The sequence below is a fragment of the Sinocyclocheilus grahami genome, unplaced genomic scaffold (assembly GCF_001515645.1).
Source record: "Sinocyclocheilus grahami isolate Dianchi unplaced genomic scaffold, SAMN03320097.WGS_v1.1 scaffold427.1, whole genome shotgun sequence".
NCBI classification, from domain to species: Eukaryota; Metazoa; Chordata; class Actinopteri; order Cypriniformes; family Cyprinidae; genus Sinocyclocheilus; species Sinocyclocheilus grahami.
In genome coordinates, this window is record NW_015505606.1 from 110,826 (window position 1) to 126,367 (window position 15,542).

At 34.5% G+C, this 15,542-nt stretch overlaps 1 protein-coding gene across 1 annotated transcript in view; it reads right to left on the bottom strand.

Annotated features, from left to right (window-relative positions):
* Positions 1 to 420: 420 nt before the first annotated feature.
* The window catches only part of LOC107551563 (neurotrypsin-like), a 37,263-nt gene continuing 22,141 nt past the window's right edge, over positions 421 to 15,542 (bottom strand). The window contains exons 9-13 of the mRNA XM_016233204.1: positions 14,270 to 14,472; positions 12,333 to 12,411; positions 12,073 to 12,195; positions 4,053 to 4,351; positions 421 to 813 (exon numbers count right to left, since the gene is read on the bottom strand). Of these exons, the coding sequence (XP_016088690.1) occupies positions 506 to 813; positions 4,053 to 4,351; positions 12,073 to 12,195; positions 12,333 to 12,411; positions 14,270 to 14,472 (1,012 nt within the window). The 3' untranslated portion in view covers positions 421 to 505. The remainder of the gene's footprint in view (positions 814 to 4,052; positions 4,352 to 12,072; positions 12,196 to 12,332; positions 12,412 to 14,269; positions 14,473 to 15,542) is intronic.

Consider the following 15,542-nt stretch of genomic DNA (forward strand, 5'->3'; position numbering starts at 1 on the left):
AGACCAATCCACACATCGCTATAATGGGCCTGTGTGTGTGTGTTTTCCAGTAAAAATATCTAACCATTGTTAAAACAAGATAAAGTTACTGAAGCAAAACAACTCATAACTTTGTGTTGTTTCAAGCATAAACCTCACAAATTTTAAAGCTTTATGCCTAATTGTTCAACATATATTCTCTGAAAACAAGTCTTAATATAATTTTAAACTCTAAACGCATTTATTTTAAGAATGTTTAGATGTTTTTACTGTTTTTTCACTGTAATTTTACAGCAAAGTTACAATTGTGTGATGACTATACTGTATTTAAAGCCAGGCTCTACATAATTCTCTCTGACCATTAAGACTTATTTGTAGTTGATTTCAGCTAGTGTTATGAAACTATTATCTATTTTAAACTGTAATCTAAAACATATTTAGCTCTAAAGCTTCTTACTCTAAAAGTGTGCTTCATTTTTCTGCCCGCACAGTCAGACTGTCTGTTATTGGTTGATTTTTCTGGGCCCTACTTGGCAATGACCTTCTTAATCCAGGGCACGAAGGCAGAGACTTTGGTGTAGACGCCAGGTGCGTCTTGCAGTCGACACGCGTGACCCCATGATGTGACCCCATATACAACCCAACTTCCACTCGGCCTCTCACACACCAGCGGACCGCCGCTATCTCCACGGCAACTGTCCACGCGGTGGTCGTCGTGGGAGGAGCCGGCGCACAGCATGCGACCGGTGAACTGGTCAGAATAGCGCTGTTCGCATTGACGCTTGCTCAACACGGAAATCGAGGCCTGCTGGAGAGTTTTTGAATATGCACGACCTGAGAAAAGAAAAAAAACAACAGGTTTTACTTGAAGTCTGGAAGTGATCAGACTTACAGTAACTGTTCACATATGCAATGGAGCATGTATTCGCTTTTCTTTCAATGTCATCACACGCTTCATTCATCACATTTTAGAAGACTGTTAAGAATACTGAAGTCCACTGACTGAGAGAAGACACAGGTGATTTACAACACAACGTGACCATTAGAATGAAACCCCACTATCAACATGTCACATGATAATCTGTAGCTGCTTGAAACTGACATCATAATTACACCCTGTGTAGTTCCTTGATGATTTCCTCATGTTCTCTGATTACAGCTCTGTATGGATGTAACTACTGTCATGTATGTCCTTTTTGATGAGACCAGACAGCTGGAGAGATGTGGCCGTAGGTATCTTCTGTGTGTGTATAACCTTGTGATAAAGAAGTATGTTAGCTAAAAGAAGTTTAGCTAATTACATTTAATATAAAAGTAACTTTTATACAATTTTCTTTAAGTGCAGATAAGTGCCACACTTGAGTACATTCTTTTAAAGTATATTATTTTCATAATAAGATCTTAAAAAGTATGCTAAAGTGTTCTACTCCTATTTAAATAATAATAATAATGTAAAAATCCGCCAATAAAAATGTTTGTAAAAATATAGGTTACACTCTATTTTAAGGTTGTTACAGTGTAATTATACATTTAAGTACTGAGTAATATTAATTAACTACATGTACTTACTATATGGTTAGGGTTAGGATTAGGGTTACTTGCATGTAATTGTGCGTGATTAAGTGTTATTATAATATTAAGTACATGTAACGTGTAACTAGGACACCTTAAAATAAAGTGTTACCAAAATATATTATGTCATACTGTATATGTAACTGATGCAAGCTGCTAATATATTTTTTATTATCTCTCTCTCACCGGACATTTAGTTGGAAAAATGTACAAATGACATCACAGCCCCATAATTCCACAGAACACTAATAAACACTCTTTTGTGATTGTGAACATGTTAAAATGACACTCACGCCATGTGCTCATACATAAACCAGTGTTTACAAATATCCTTAAGCAAATACATAACCTTGTTTGCAAATACGGCCAACCATACAAATAATTACTAAATTTCTGAGATAGATGATGCCTAATTGTTGCAAAAAACAGATGTTTTACAGATAAAATTAACTACTTTCAGCAAACAAAAACTATTTTGTGTATTAAGCAGCTTCCTACAAATGCTGACAAATGTTTAATTGTTTAAAAATGTCCATACTTCTTGCCTAAATACAGATGTGTGTTGTTCACATTCAAGTGAAGCAAGTGGTTTTCCATTCAAATCACTGAACTTTGCCCTCTAAACAACTTTATAAGAACATCCGCTATAGTTGTCCTTAGTTACATTATGTTTTGGCAGAGAGAAAAAAAACATTATATTACAAAATTCAGAATCAAAATTTTTAAATGGATGAGCCGTGTACAAGAACACACCTATGATCTTAAATTAATAGTTCACTCAAACGTGAAAATCCTGTGTTTTCAATCACACTAATTTTCATTTTATGGATAACAACAGTTGAAACAATTTTCAAAATATCTTCTTGTGTGGCACAGAATAAAGAAAAGCACACAAGTTTGGAACAGGATGTTCTTATTACAGGAATTTAAATGCATTTTAAGTTTTGGACAAACTATTCCTTTAAGTGAAGTCTATATCCTCATGGGGAAAAAAGTGCAATTTCAACTGTTTTCAATTTTATTGAATGTGCAATTGTAGCATACTTCAAATCTTATTCAATATTTAAAATTAATATATTTTAAATGCACTATATTTACACTAAATTACATCATTACAAATATGTAACAAATATATACTTAAATACATAACATACTAGTTGCAATGTAAATTACATTATTTAAAATATATTTTATTTTACCATAAATGCTTGTCAGTACACTTTAACCACTTAACCAGAAGCAATTATAACATTGTATATCATTTTAAAGATGTACTTGAGTCTATCAAAAAACTCGCTAAATTTCAGCTAACTGTATTAATATAAATTTAAATTATAATACATTTTCATTTAATTGAAATTAAAATGCAATTAAGTGTCCAAAAGCATGGACACGCAGTTCGCAATTACTTTAAGTATATTCTTTTAAAGGATATTATTTCAGTAATTAGTGCCCTATTTAAAAGTATGCTAAAGTGTACTTCATTTTCACAAGGGTGAGCACTTACAATCATAAATGTGACCCAGGACCACAAAACCAGTCATAAGGGTCAATATTTTGAAATTGAGATTTATACATAGCTATACAAGAATAGCTTTCTATTAATGTACGGTTTGTAAGGATAGGACAATATTTGGCCGAGATACAACTATTTGAAAATCTGGAATCTGAGGGTGCAAAAAAATCTAAATGTTGCGAAAATCGTTCTTCGAATCTAAGCTCTCAGCAATGCATATTACTAATCAAAAATTAAGTTTTGATATATATACAGTAGGAAATTTACAAAATATCTTCATGGAACATGATCTTTACTTAGTATCCTAATGATTTTTGGCATAAAAGAAAAATCTATCATTTTGACCCATACAATGCATTTTTGGCTATTGTTACAGATATACCCGTGCTACTTATGACTGGTTTTGTGCTCCAGGGTCACAAATAAGGGCACTCCCCATTCATTTGTTTTCCTTTACACTTCTGCTTTTGTACTACTTTTTGTTTACTTTGAAAATTCAGTACTGCTGAATTTTCTTGTGCTTTTCTTCATTTGTACATCTTTCAGGAAAAAGCATCTGTTAAATAATTAAATTGAAAATGTCATCACACCATTTTACCAAAAACTTTAACTGGTATTTCCTATTTGCCTGTCTGTGTATGAGAGTGACACAGTGAGAGAGTGATTGTTTCAGACAGAACACAGAACAAAAATTCTGATATCTTTCAGTGTGTGATTATTGCTGTCAGTTCTGCTTTCACACTGTCTGATCACATCTTATGCCTGTCAGCCTGTGCTATTCGGTAGAGCCAAAAGCACCTCCATTTTACTCACACAGCCTCAGCTCTTGCTCTGATTGTGCTCAAAGCACCCTTCATTTCAAGAATGACAGCTTGAGGCTGTACAGCAGTCTTTTATAATTGTTTCTGAATCAGATCTGCATTTCTTGTGTGGAGAGTGTGTGAATGCATGAATGTGTATGTGTGTGTTTCATGGCATTTCCAACCTGTGTCTCCCCAGCCTGTGATGTAGCAGTTGGCAATGCCCTTTGGCACTTTCTCTCTCCGCATTGGCAGGCAGGCGGGCAGCACGAAGCGGCTCAGTGTAACGCAGTCGCCCGTGACACCCCTGTGAGCTCTGTGACCAGACACACGCACCAGTGCCAGGTCGTAGTCATTGCTGTCAGTGCGGTAGCGTGGGTGAAGGACGATCTTCTCCACGGCGTACTCTTCCTCATACTCCTCAGGAACCAGAGAGTGATAATCACCCACACGAACTTTATACAGCCCAGTGCTGTTACCGTACCTAGGAAAGAGCACATAACAGACCTGTAACTAAACCTCAGACTAGTGATTTTCAGATATATTTGGTCAGGCCTCACTAATTGCCCAATAATCATGACTTGTTGTTGGTGATTAACAGAACTGTTTCTATGTATAATATGTGACCAAGGACCACAAAACTAGTCATAAGTGTCGTCATACATCATCTGAAAGTTGAATAAATAAGCCTTCCTTTGATGTATGTTTTGTTAGGATAGGACAATATTTGGCTGAGATAGAGCTATTTGAAAATCTGGAATCTGAGGGTGCAAAAAAAATCTAAATATTGAGAAAATCGCCTTTAAAGTTGTCCAAATGAAGTTCTTAACAATGTATATTAGCAATCAAAAATTAAGTTTTGATATATTTACTGAAAGAAATTTACAAAATATCTTCATGGAACATGATCTTTACTTAAAGGGGTCATATGATGTTGCTAAAAAGAACATTATTTTGTGTATTTGGTGTAATGAAATGTGTTTATGCGGTTTAAGGTTCAAAAAACACATTATTTTCCACATACTGTACATTATTGTTTCTCCTCTATGCCCCGCCTTTCAGAAACGCGTCGATTTTTACAAATCTCATCGGTCTGAAAAGCAAGGTGTGTTTATACGAGGCATTCGTATAAACGATTATAAACAAGGCATTCGTTGCATCCAGTGGGGACAAACTTGAGAATGGCGCGGCCGGCGGATTCGACGAAGGAGGCTTGCGGCAACCACATGTGACGATCCCGGGCAGGACTCCGCTTCGTCCACTGTCTTCTTTCTTTGCGTGAACATTTGGGCGGCGTTATGCAAATCTTCCCAGATAGTGACGTAGGTATGTGGGGGCGTGTTAGAACGAGGCGTTTTAGGTAGACGTGGCCGACTCTTAACTTTTATAAAGAATATCTCTTTGGATTTGAGTCTTTAGTCTTTGCAACTTTACAGATCTTCTTTATGCACCAAGAGCTTGTAACACTCCAAAGAGAAAGGAAAAATTGAAATCGCATCATATTTAATATCCTGATTTTTGGCATAAAAGAAAAATCTATAATTTTGACCCATACAATGTATTGTTGGCTATTGCTACAAAATATACTCGTGCTACTTATGACTGGTTTTGTGGTCCAGGCTTACATGTATTAGTTACCATGTTAGTTAGTGGCTGATATTAGAGAGGTTTTTTTTTGTTAAAGTTAATATACACACTAAAGAGATTAAGGCCTGCAAGATTTTTTTAAAGAAATTAATACTGTTATTCAGCAAGAATATTCTTGATTTTTACATTTAGATTACCTCTGCCATCATCTAACGATCTGACATAAAGTATATCTTTAAAAACAAATAATACCACTGTTTAAACGTCATTTGTGTGATGCTTAAATTCACTTGTAGCATTTAAAATGACTGATTTTGGGTATTAGTGTGTTATTTCTCATTAATTTAGACAAAATAGTATAGGCCATTAACATTGCTATATGATTGTAATTAAGGCAAAAAGCCCAATAAAAACAATAAAAAAGAAAGAGGGTATACAAACAGGACACATTCAGAAAGGCTGAATGCAACTGAATCAGCACAGCAGTGTAATACATTATCAGAGGATGATTTATGACTTCTCTGTGTGCCACTCACAAACGCCCTCACATGACAAATCAGGTCCCTTCCTCAGGAAGTTCATGTCAACCGATCTTATGGACCCAAAGCCAAACCATGTGCACTCACACACACAAACACACACTTACAAAACCACACTCACGGTCAGTTGGTGAAAACAGAGATATATAGAATAGTTTTCTATTTCCATAAACCCAACACCATGACATCACACTCACAAAGGTCTTTGCATGAAACGGAAAGTCTCCTGTGCTTGTCAGTCTTTAATATAGGCTACTATAAGGTTTCTTTACTGTGGTGAGACTGACATATCTCTTCAAAGTGGGGTCTGAGGAACCCAAAGGGGTCGCAAGGGGACCCATGGAAACATTAAAAAAAGAAAAAAAACAAAGGGAAAAAATTATACAATAAAATCAATTATATATGTAATACATAATAAAAATTCTAACTAAAATATAAAAAAATTATGTGATTAATTACAATTATTTTATTAAATTGACAGCTATTTACAGTATTTTTCTCCTCAGGTTTATACATATAATAGTACTCTAATGGTGGGTAGAAAAAAAAACATTCAATGCGCCAAACAGGGCAAATTATCACGAGAGTGCAATTCCAAAACAACGCCGATGGGTGTGGAAATTTCTGCGGGTGATTTACTGACAATGCACAAAACACAGACACAACATCTCATTTACATAACGCAATGACCAACGCAATATACCAAGCGCAGCGCAAATTAGCGTAGTCGCAAATAAGCAGAGCCGATCTGCTGTGTGGGTGATACATGTAAACTAACAAACATGTATATATAATGTGTTCTTCTGACATTCCAAATAAATTAATACGTGTGGAAAAAAATCCTCTCCCTTCTACCACGCGCTCTCTGTTCTCTGCGGTGCCTCCTCCTAGCAACAACAATTGGAGCCATTTCAAGCGCAAAATAGTTTAAGACATGCTTTTTTGGGGCGTTAAATAATGGCACAAATACCAGTAATTTGACGAGCGCAAACGTTAGTAAATTGCATTACGTGATTCATTTTAATACTCTCCTCCCATAAATTTTGCATCTGAAAGGGAAACTCCTACAAATGCATATTCAATAAGGTCAAGCACAAAAATAACTGTCCACGCCTTTTCAGCGCTAATTCTTGACAGCTCGTCTGTAGCTGTTACTAAATCTGGCCCAATGCCTTTTAATTTAATAATAAATAAATATTTCCTAGATATTATTTTATTTAATACAATATTTTTTAGTAAATTTTTTGGTCTATAAATGCTTCTTTATATACATGAAAATGTGTACAAATATATTGTAGATGACAATATTTTAAAAAGGGGGACCTTTGCAAGGGGATTCTTCTCATATTTGTTTTTTGTCCCCAAAAGTCTGAAAACGCCTGTCATGGAATTTATATATATATATATATATATATATATATATTATAAAATAAAATAAAATAGTTATAAAATTAGAAATGTTATTAGAATCTTCATTAAATAATTGATAATTTATAAATTTATATATATATATATATATATATATATATATATATATATATATATATATATATATATATATATATATATATATATACATATATATATATATATATATATATATATACTGTATATATACTGTATACATATAAACTTACATTAACAAGTAAAACCTTAAAGATCCATATGAATCTTAACTGACTTAAAGGGGTAAACAGAAGAAAAAAGAGTGACTATGTGTGTGCCCTCCTGTCTGCTTGTTAGTGATTGAAGCCATTGCTGTGTAACGGAAATATGTAAGTGGTGCCAGTGAGAGAGACAGCAGTGTCCCGTTACACGGTCAGGTCTTTTCTGGAAAAAGGATCTGCCCTGTCCGGAATGACACTCTTGGTCTGGCAGTAGTCAAGCAGCAGGATCAGCACCACATTCCCAAAGTCTCGCTCTTGAAAGGGCAGTTCTGAGCCTGACACTGTATATATTAAGCTTCTAAGACTCACAATCAACATTAATCCTTACTGTAGTACTGATCTCAATGATGTTATTAAAAGGTTATTCTTGCTGAGACATGGCCAAGTGGGCAGTGCTCCGGCATGCTGCACTTGAACCTAACTTTGAATCTGGATAATTTTCCAGTAACAACCACCACCTCTCACTATATTCTCACTATAGTTTGCGGTTGCCTCTCCGCCGTCCTACTCTATTAACCAGTATTCTATTATAAAATCTATTATATTTATAATACTAAATATTCGGGTATTAATTACTTACAGTTATGGGCTTATTTGATTAATATACAGTAAAATCTCGAATATTGTTACAATTTCAAATAACTGTTTTATATTTTCAAAAGTAATTTTCCTGTGATGGCAAAGCTGAATTTTCAGTAGGGATGTAACGATTACCGGTTTGACGATAAATCATGATAAAATTCCCCACGGTTAGTATTACCGTTTCATATTATAATTATCATTAAAACCATATTAGATTACCGCGATTTGAACAACTCACAATAAATAAATACTGTCCAGCATAAAGCACAGTTTTCAGTAACAGTCTCACGTGCACACAGCACGCAGAGTAGGCCTAAAACTTGAAGTGATTTATGTGTTAGAACTTTTTGAACATATCCAGCACATTTGAACAATACCGTGATAATACTGATAACCGTGATCATTTTGGTCACTATAATCGTGATAAGAAATTTTCATACCGTTACAGCCCTAATTTTCAGCAGCCAATACTCCAGTCTTCAGTGTCACATGACCCTTCAGAAATCATTCCAATATTCTGATTTGCTGCTCAGGAAACATTTCTTTTCAGTTGTGCTGCTTAATATTTTTGTGGATATTGTGGCACATTGTTTTTCATAATTCTTTGATGAATAGGAAGTTCAAAACAACAGCATTTATTTTAAATAAAAATCTTTTGTAACATAAACATGTATTTACTTCAATCCATCAATTTAATGGATGCTTGCTAAATAAAGCATTACTAAAAATAAAATAATATAAACTTACTGACCCAAAAATGGTGACCTGCAATTAAAAGCTATTTCAGTTTAACAAAATGTAGTTTTATTGGTATACATTTATGTATTTAGGTTTAATTATACAGTGTTATTAAATAATATTTGGACTTGAATAAAACCATTTAACTGAGATGTTACCATTTTTAGGTTAACTTTTTTTTGGTGCACATATATATGACTTTTCTTTTCCTTTAAGTTATTCATAAACATGTATTTACTTCAATCCATCAATTTAATGGATGCTTGCTAAATAAAGCATTACTAAAAATAAAATAATATAAACTTACTGACCCAAAAATGGTGACCTGCAATTAAAAGCTATTTCAATTTAACAAAATGTAGTTTTATTGGTATACATTTATGTATTTAGGTTTAATTATACAGTGTTATTAAATAATATTTGGACTTGAATAAAACCATTTAACTGAGATGTTACCATTTTTAGGTTAACTTTTTTTTGGTGCACATATATATGACTATATGACTTTTCTTTTCCTTTAAGTTATTAATTTTTTAAAGATTAACTTTAAATGAGCATTGTTAATTTGTTGTCAAATGTAATTTAAATGTAGAAATAGGGGAAATGAGCATTAACAAGTAAATATCTAATTTCATACGACAATGAAAAAAATCTCTATAAAGAGTGTTAATAACTGATGAAGTAGTTCAGTACTCTATGGATTGGTAACTCACCACACATTTGCTCACTATTCTAACCAAGTTCCAGAAGCTGGATCTGCTGACAGCTCTCAAACTCTTAGGTTGCACATTATAGCAGCAGTTCCGTCATTAGGGCTGACTTTAGCATATTGCTTTCTCAATCCTTTAATTCCACGCCGGTTGTAACCCCAGAGTTTAATTAACGTTGGCCATCAACCGGGCACGCAGCATAAAAATAGTTCAGCGCTAATGTGAGTATGTTTGTACATGCTATTTTTGCACAAATGTCATGCTACCCTCCGTAAACTCGGAAGTGAGAGACTAACTTTAGCCCTCTCGAGCTAAATGATCTCAAATGATTTAAAACAACTATTATGCTGTTCTGCACACTATTAACTGCATTCTTGAAATAGTGAGTGTACCTGTCTGAGGAAAAAGAGAGCGGGGGCCACAAAGGTATCTAGATTTATAGCTCTGTGTGTGTGTATGTGAAGGAGAGCATGTAACTAGAGGAAACTTTAGCAGTAGTCTGATGTCATGGATCATATTTTGAAGGCTCAGTGCTTGGACTGGTTGATAAAAAACAGATCCAATATTACTTAAACCTCTCACGTTGCCAAAGTATTTCTACCGAGACTCTTTTTTTAAAATTAAAACCCTAAATGGCTCAGGAAACTACCACTAATGTACATTCTTCACAGTAATGTGGAAATGCAGCACAGGTCTGAACTGAAGGCAGATCATTTACAAGACTGATCCTTGAGGGAAGTGTTTGTGTGAACATGTTTTTATCACTTCTCCTCTGACCTACTAGTATTATTCTTCTTTAATGTGAACAGCAATAACGTTTTATCCCTGTGGTGAAAACTCATCAAACGATGCATGGAGGGTCTGTGGCTAATTGCATGTAGTGTCATTTTGGGATGGATGGGATGTATCATTGCCTAGCAACAAGCTGTCTAATTTTCCATTTTTAAAATATCAGCCCTGCAACCCTGTTTGAGCTAGAGACTTTTTCAAATTTCACATGAGAGTTTGTCCTTGTGAGGAACAAATTTGCCTTAAAAACTCATCCATAATATCTGACATCTTATTTTATTATTATTACTTTATTTTAAACTATTACATTGGGCATTTAGTTTTTGTGGATCTACAAATGTAACATTTCAATGAAACTCCATAGACAGTCAAATGTGGGTTATTTTTTTCTACAAATACTGTAAGCAAATAACTTTGTTTGCCCAGAGTGCTTCAAATACAAAAAGATGAATGGTGAAGAAAGGCACTCCACATTTGTGTAGTTTTCAGGAAATGTGAAATGTTTGCAGTTTTTGACTCTGTTGGAATAAAGAAATATTTTGCACGGCAGTGGTAAAAATTATGTTGATGAAATCAACCACACAAATTACTTGAGCTACATTTTTACTAAACTGCAATAAATATTAACACATTGAGAGAAAATGAAACATGTGGCTGAACTTAGCTTCTTACTGTAATTTAGGCTTCTGTTGAAATTATTAATATTACAAATTGCATATTGTTATTCTTCTCACAAAAATTACCTTGAATAATTCGTGGAGTTAAAAAGAGTTAACTGATCAATTGTTCAATAGAGAGTCATCAGAGGAAATTACATTGATTTTTTAAAACCATTTAATCTACTTTCTATACAGTCTGGATTTTGTTAATTACTCCTCGCTTGTATATATTGTATTAATGCTTTTGACATTTTATTTGAAAAGAGGAACAGGATATTATTGGTTGGAAATTAGCTTACAGGAAAAAATGCGATGTTTATGCTTTAAAAATGTACCAATGGTCATCTAATTACATAATTAATAATATGGATGCTTAGACAGTTTTACTAGAAAAACAAGGCAAAAATGTAAGTGATAAGAATAGTTTTTTTGCAATGTAATATGTCAGAGCAAATATGCAATAATCAGCGCTGTACACCTCTGACAATGTGTTTTATTACAACCTGATCTTTTGTGTTTGAAAAGAAAGGTGATTTCTTATATAGATCTACTTTCATCATCTTTACTGATTAAAGAACCCTTTTTTTTGCTTGCTTTGCCTCGCTTACTGAATTTGAATTATAATTTAACTATGTTTGTTTTGCAGCTGGAATGACGAAGAGTGTTTATCACAAATAATGATTACATAATTAGACACAGGATACAGAGGAAGTGTGGGAAGAAGGTATATTGTCTAAAATGGACGATTAGAAATATGTTTTGTTTGTATTTCAGACTATTTTGTGTTATCTATCTATGTGAGTCACAGTGGAAAATTGGAAACGCAGCAAAGAAGTATGTGTATATAATTGTGTGTGAGTGGGTGGACTTCATTTATGCCTTGCAGATGTGCGAGAGAATGAAGATGTACCTGTCCATATTTATGTGTGAGTACCTCTTAAAGCAGTGAGCAGAGGTGAGGATCCAGCAGCTGCTGATCAAAGTGGCTCCACATACCAACCGTCCGTCTGCCTGAGACCCCCGTAAGCGCACAGCTGCCTGCCACGGCCAGCCCCCACTACACCACACACACAAACACTATCAATTTGCATGTAAACCACATTGCACATTCATTTTCTCATTGCGACCACATTCTGAAATGTGTCATTTGTTATGTCAAAGATGTTTGTATACATTTTGACCCTTTCTGCTTACCGTAGCGAATTTTCTCCTCCTATTATTCTCTTCTGACGGGTATGAGAGAGTCTTAGACCACACATGGAGCCCACTGCCTCTGCAATGTAACACAAACACATATTTCTATAAAGCATGTATGGGTGAATCTCACGAAATCTGTTAGAAACATCTGCCTTGGTCTTATTTCACAGCAAATCAGAAATAATTTTGTTTTAGATGTATTAAAATTATGTATATAAAGTAACAATATTATTTAGTACTACAGCATTTTTACTGTAAAATTAATATACTAAAAATGATCTCTGAAAATAACATTATGGTAATGAGAAATAATAGGCTTAATTTTCTATATGCAGTGCACAACATATATTTTAGATTTGTGTGTGAAATAAGACATTCATCTGTATGGATCTGTGTTCAGAGACTTCATCTGTGTTTGTGTGTATATACAGATGTGCTTGAAGGACCTAAGAATGTAGGTAATTTATGTGGCATTACATAAAATAATAACACAAAAAGATTGTGTTTGTATGTGTAGCTTATCTGTCCTTATGGTTTAATGGAGAAAGCAGGCCGGATTTCCTTGCATTAGAGTTATTAGGTTGATAAGAATAACAAAACATAAGTAAAGCCTAAGTGTCAGTGATCATGAGATGGCGAGCCAAACCACATCCTCTAGAGCAGACATAACACATACTCCATTTCAGCACAAAGTAGAGCACATACTACTCAGGTGATAGTTTCCATCTTTCACTCTTCTTTTAGGTGGTTTCAAGTATTTTTACAGGTGTGAGGATCCTTAAATCTATCCGTTAAAACCACCGTCCAAGGGCCTCATCTATAAAACATGCGTACACACGTTTGATCTTAGAGTGTGCATATGCTAAAATCCACGGCAGTGTTCAGATTTATAAAAATGATCTTTGACGTGGAAAAGTGCTTTTCCAGGTTCTAAGCAGACATTTACAAGTTTCCTCGTGGGAGAGTCGGAGTAATGCTTGCATTTGGAAATCTAAGCAATTCTTGCCACTTGCCGCATTCTCAAGTAAAGGATTTGAAAGTTGACTGGTGCCCTTTTATATGCTCATGACATTAATTAGGGGGAGTTTTCTAAGCTGAGATCTGAAACCATTTACCTGGGCGCAGTTTCAAGACCATTTGCGATTTCACATCTGGAAGAAAGGCGTATGCATGGTTTTTGGTGTTTCTCTGAATCACACGTAAGAATATTTTATAAATGATCTTAGATCAAATGTACAACGGTTTCCACACAACATTTTATAAATGAGGCTCCAGGACTATTTATATTTATATATTTAAATGTTCCTGCAAAATAAAATTTTTCCCTGCATCTTAAAGAACATCAATTACAAGTCTTGTAAAGTCCAATAAAGGTCATTTAATTGCAATTCTTTTAATGTGCCTTAAAGAAACAGATCATCCTAACATGAAAATTCTGTCATCATTTCCTTCCCTATGTCTATTCAAAACCATATGAATTTCTTTCTTGTAAAAACACAAAAGGAGTTGTTAGACAGGATATTTAGGCTGCATGAATCCTACTTTTCTGATACTGTGACGAGTGAGGGCGGGGCCGAGAGCCGTTGGAACGGAGCGAGGCCGGTGGAGTAATTGATAATGAGCAACACCTGCACCACTCACCGGTCTCGAGTCCCACGGAGGTGCTCCGGAAGGATAAAAGGAGGAGTTACAACAGTGAAAGGAGAGAGGACCAGGCCTTGATCATTATCAATTACTCCACCGGCCTCGCTCCGTTCCCACGGCTCTCGGCCCCGCCCCCACTCATCACAGATACTAATAAACTACTCCAATGTTCCAATTATGTTCCATGAAAGAAAGAAATTCGTACAGGTTTGGGTAAAGATCCCTATATTTAAACCTTGCCAGTATCAAATATGTGAATACTGTAGCTATGAGACGATGAAGGACCTCACCTTTGACCTCAGGAGAATCCTTCTGTAACCCATAGTTACAAATAACACCGGCATCTTCGCTATGGCGGCAGTTGTGTGTCCCAAACGGTTGTTTGATACAGTCAATCAGTGAATGTTCCCCACCTGTGCACTTTACATTGTCAGTGTGAATAGGCCCCTCACCCTCTCCAAAATACGCCATTACACGAGCTTTAGCCAGTCCACTGCAAAAAAATTACAGTTAAAGATACATTTTAATACATTTTTGTACTTTTCAAAACAGGTTGTTATTGTTTACTTAAAACAAAACCTAAAATTATTCAAATGTTTCCATTTGTTTTGTTTTTTTATTAACTGAAATAATTCTAAAATAAGATGAAAATGTAACTTAAAATACTTAAACAAAAATTAGAAACGAAAAGTAAAACAAAAAATTTAACAAAAAATTCAAGCTAAATAGAAAAAAAACTAATAAAATATACAAAACCACATAATAAATCACTACAACCTAAAATAAAATGAAAATTAAAACTGAAAATAAAAATAAAAGCTAATTCAAAATACTAATAAATATTATAATATTACACAAATAATACTAAAATAACACTGCTGTTGTATAAAAGCCAATTAACCAAAAACAATTAATTATTAATTGGTTCACCAGTCAGAATCACATTCATAAACTAGGTTTAGTTCCTTTCTCAATATAAAGTGTGAATGATATTGTACCTACACACAAATTCAAACAATAAACAATAAGAGATCTGTGTAGGCTCTGGGTGTATTCACTCAAGAGGAACATATATTGTGACACACACACACATACACAGGCAAGCACAGAATATCAAACATAACAAGAGCAAAGTGTCGCCCACTCCAGCAGAGAAAAGTGAGCTCATCAGACATGAGCATCAGTTACAGTGTCATAACCTGACCTCTGACCCCCCCTCAGGAGGTGTGCGTGAGGGAAGGTGTTGATCACATTAGTGTGTGTAAATCTGACGGTCTTCTCAGTTTTGTAACCCGAACTCAACAATAACATATGTGCATGATTCACAACTGAACTTATAAGATCTTAAATCACTTCCAAACAAAAAAGCTAAATAAATCTATTGTGAAATGAATTGTCTATTGTGAAAGTGGTGAATTCTCTCTGTTCTCCTGGGCGTATTCTCCTCAAACACAATAAAGCACGAGGTTTTACATTCTTTATCAAAATGCTTTAGTAATTTTTCATGAAAAATAGTCATTAGAATAGTCATATTTTAGGACATTGCTAAAACATGTTAGCTAT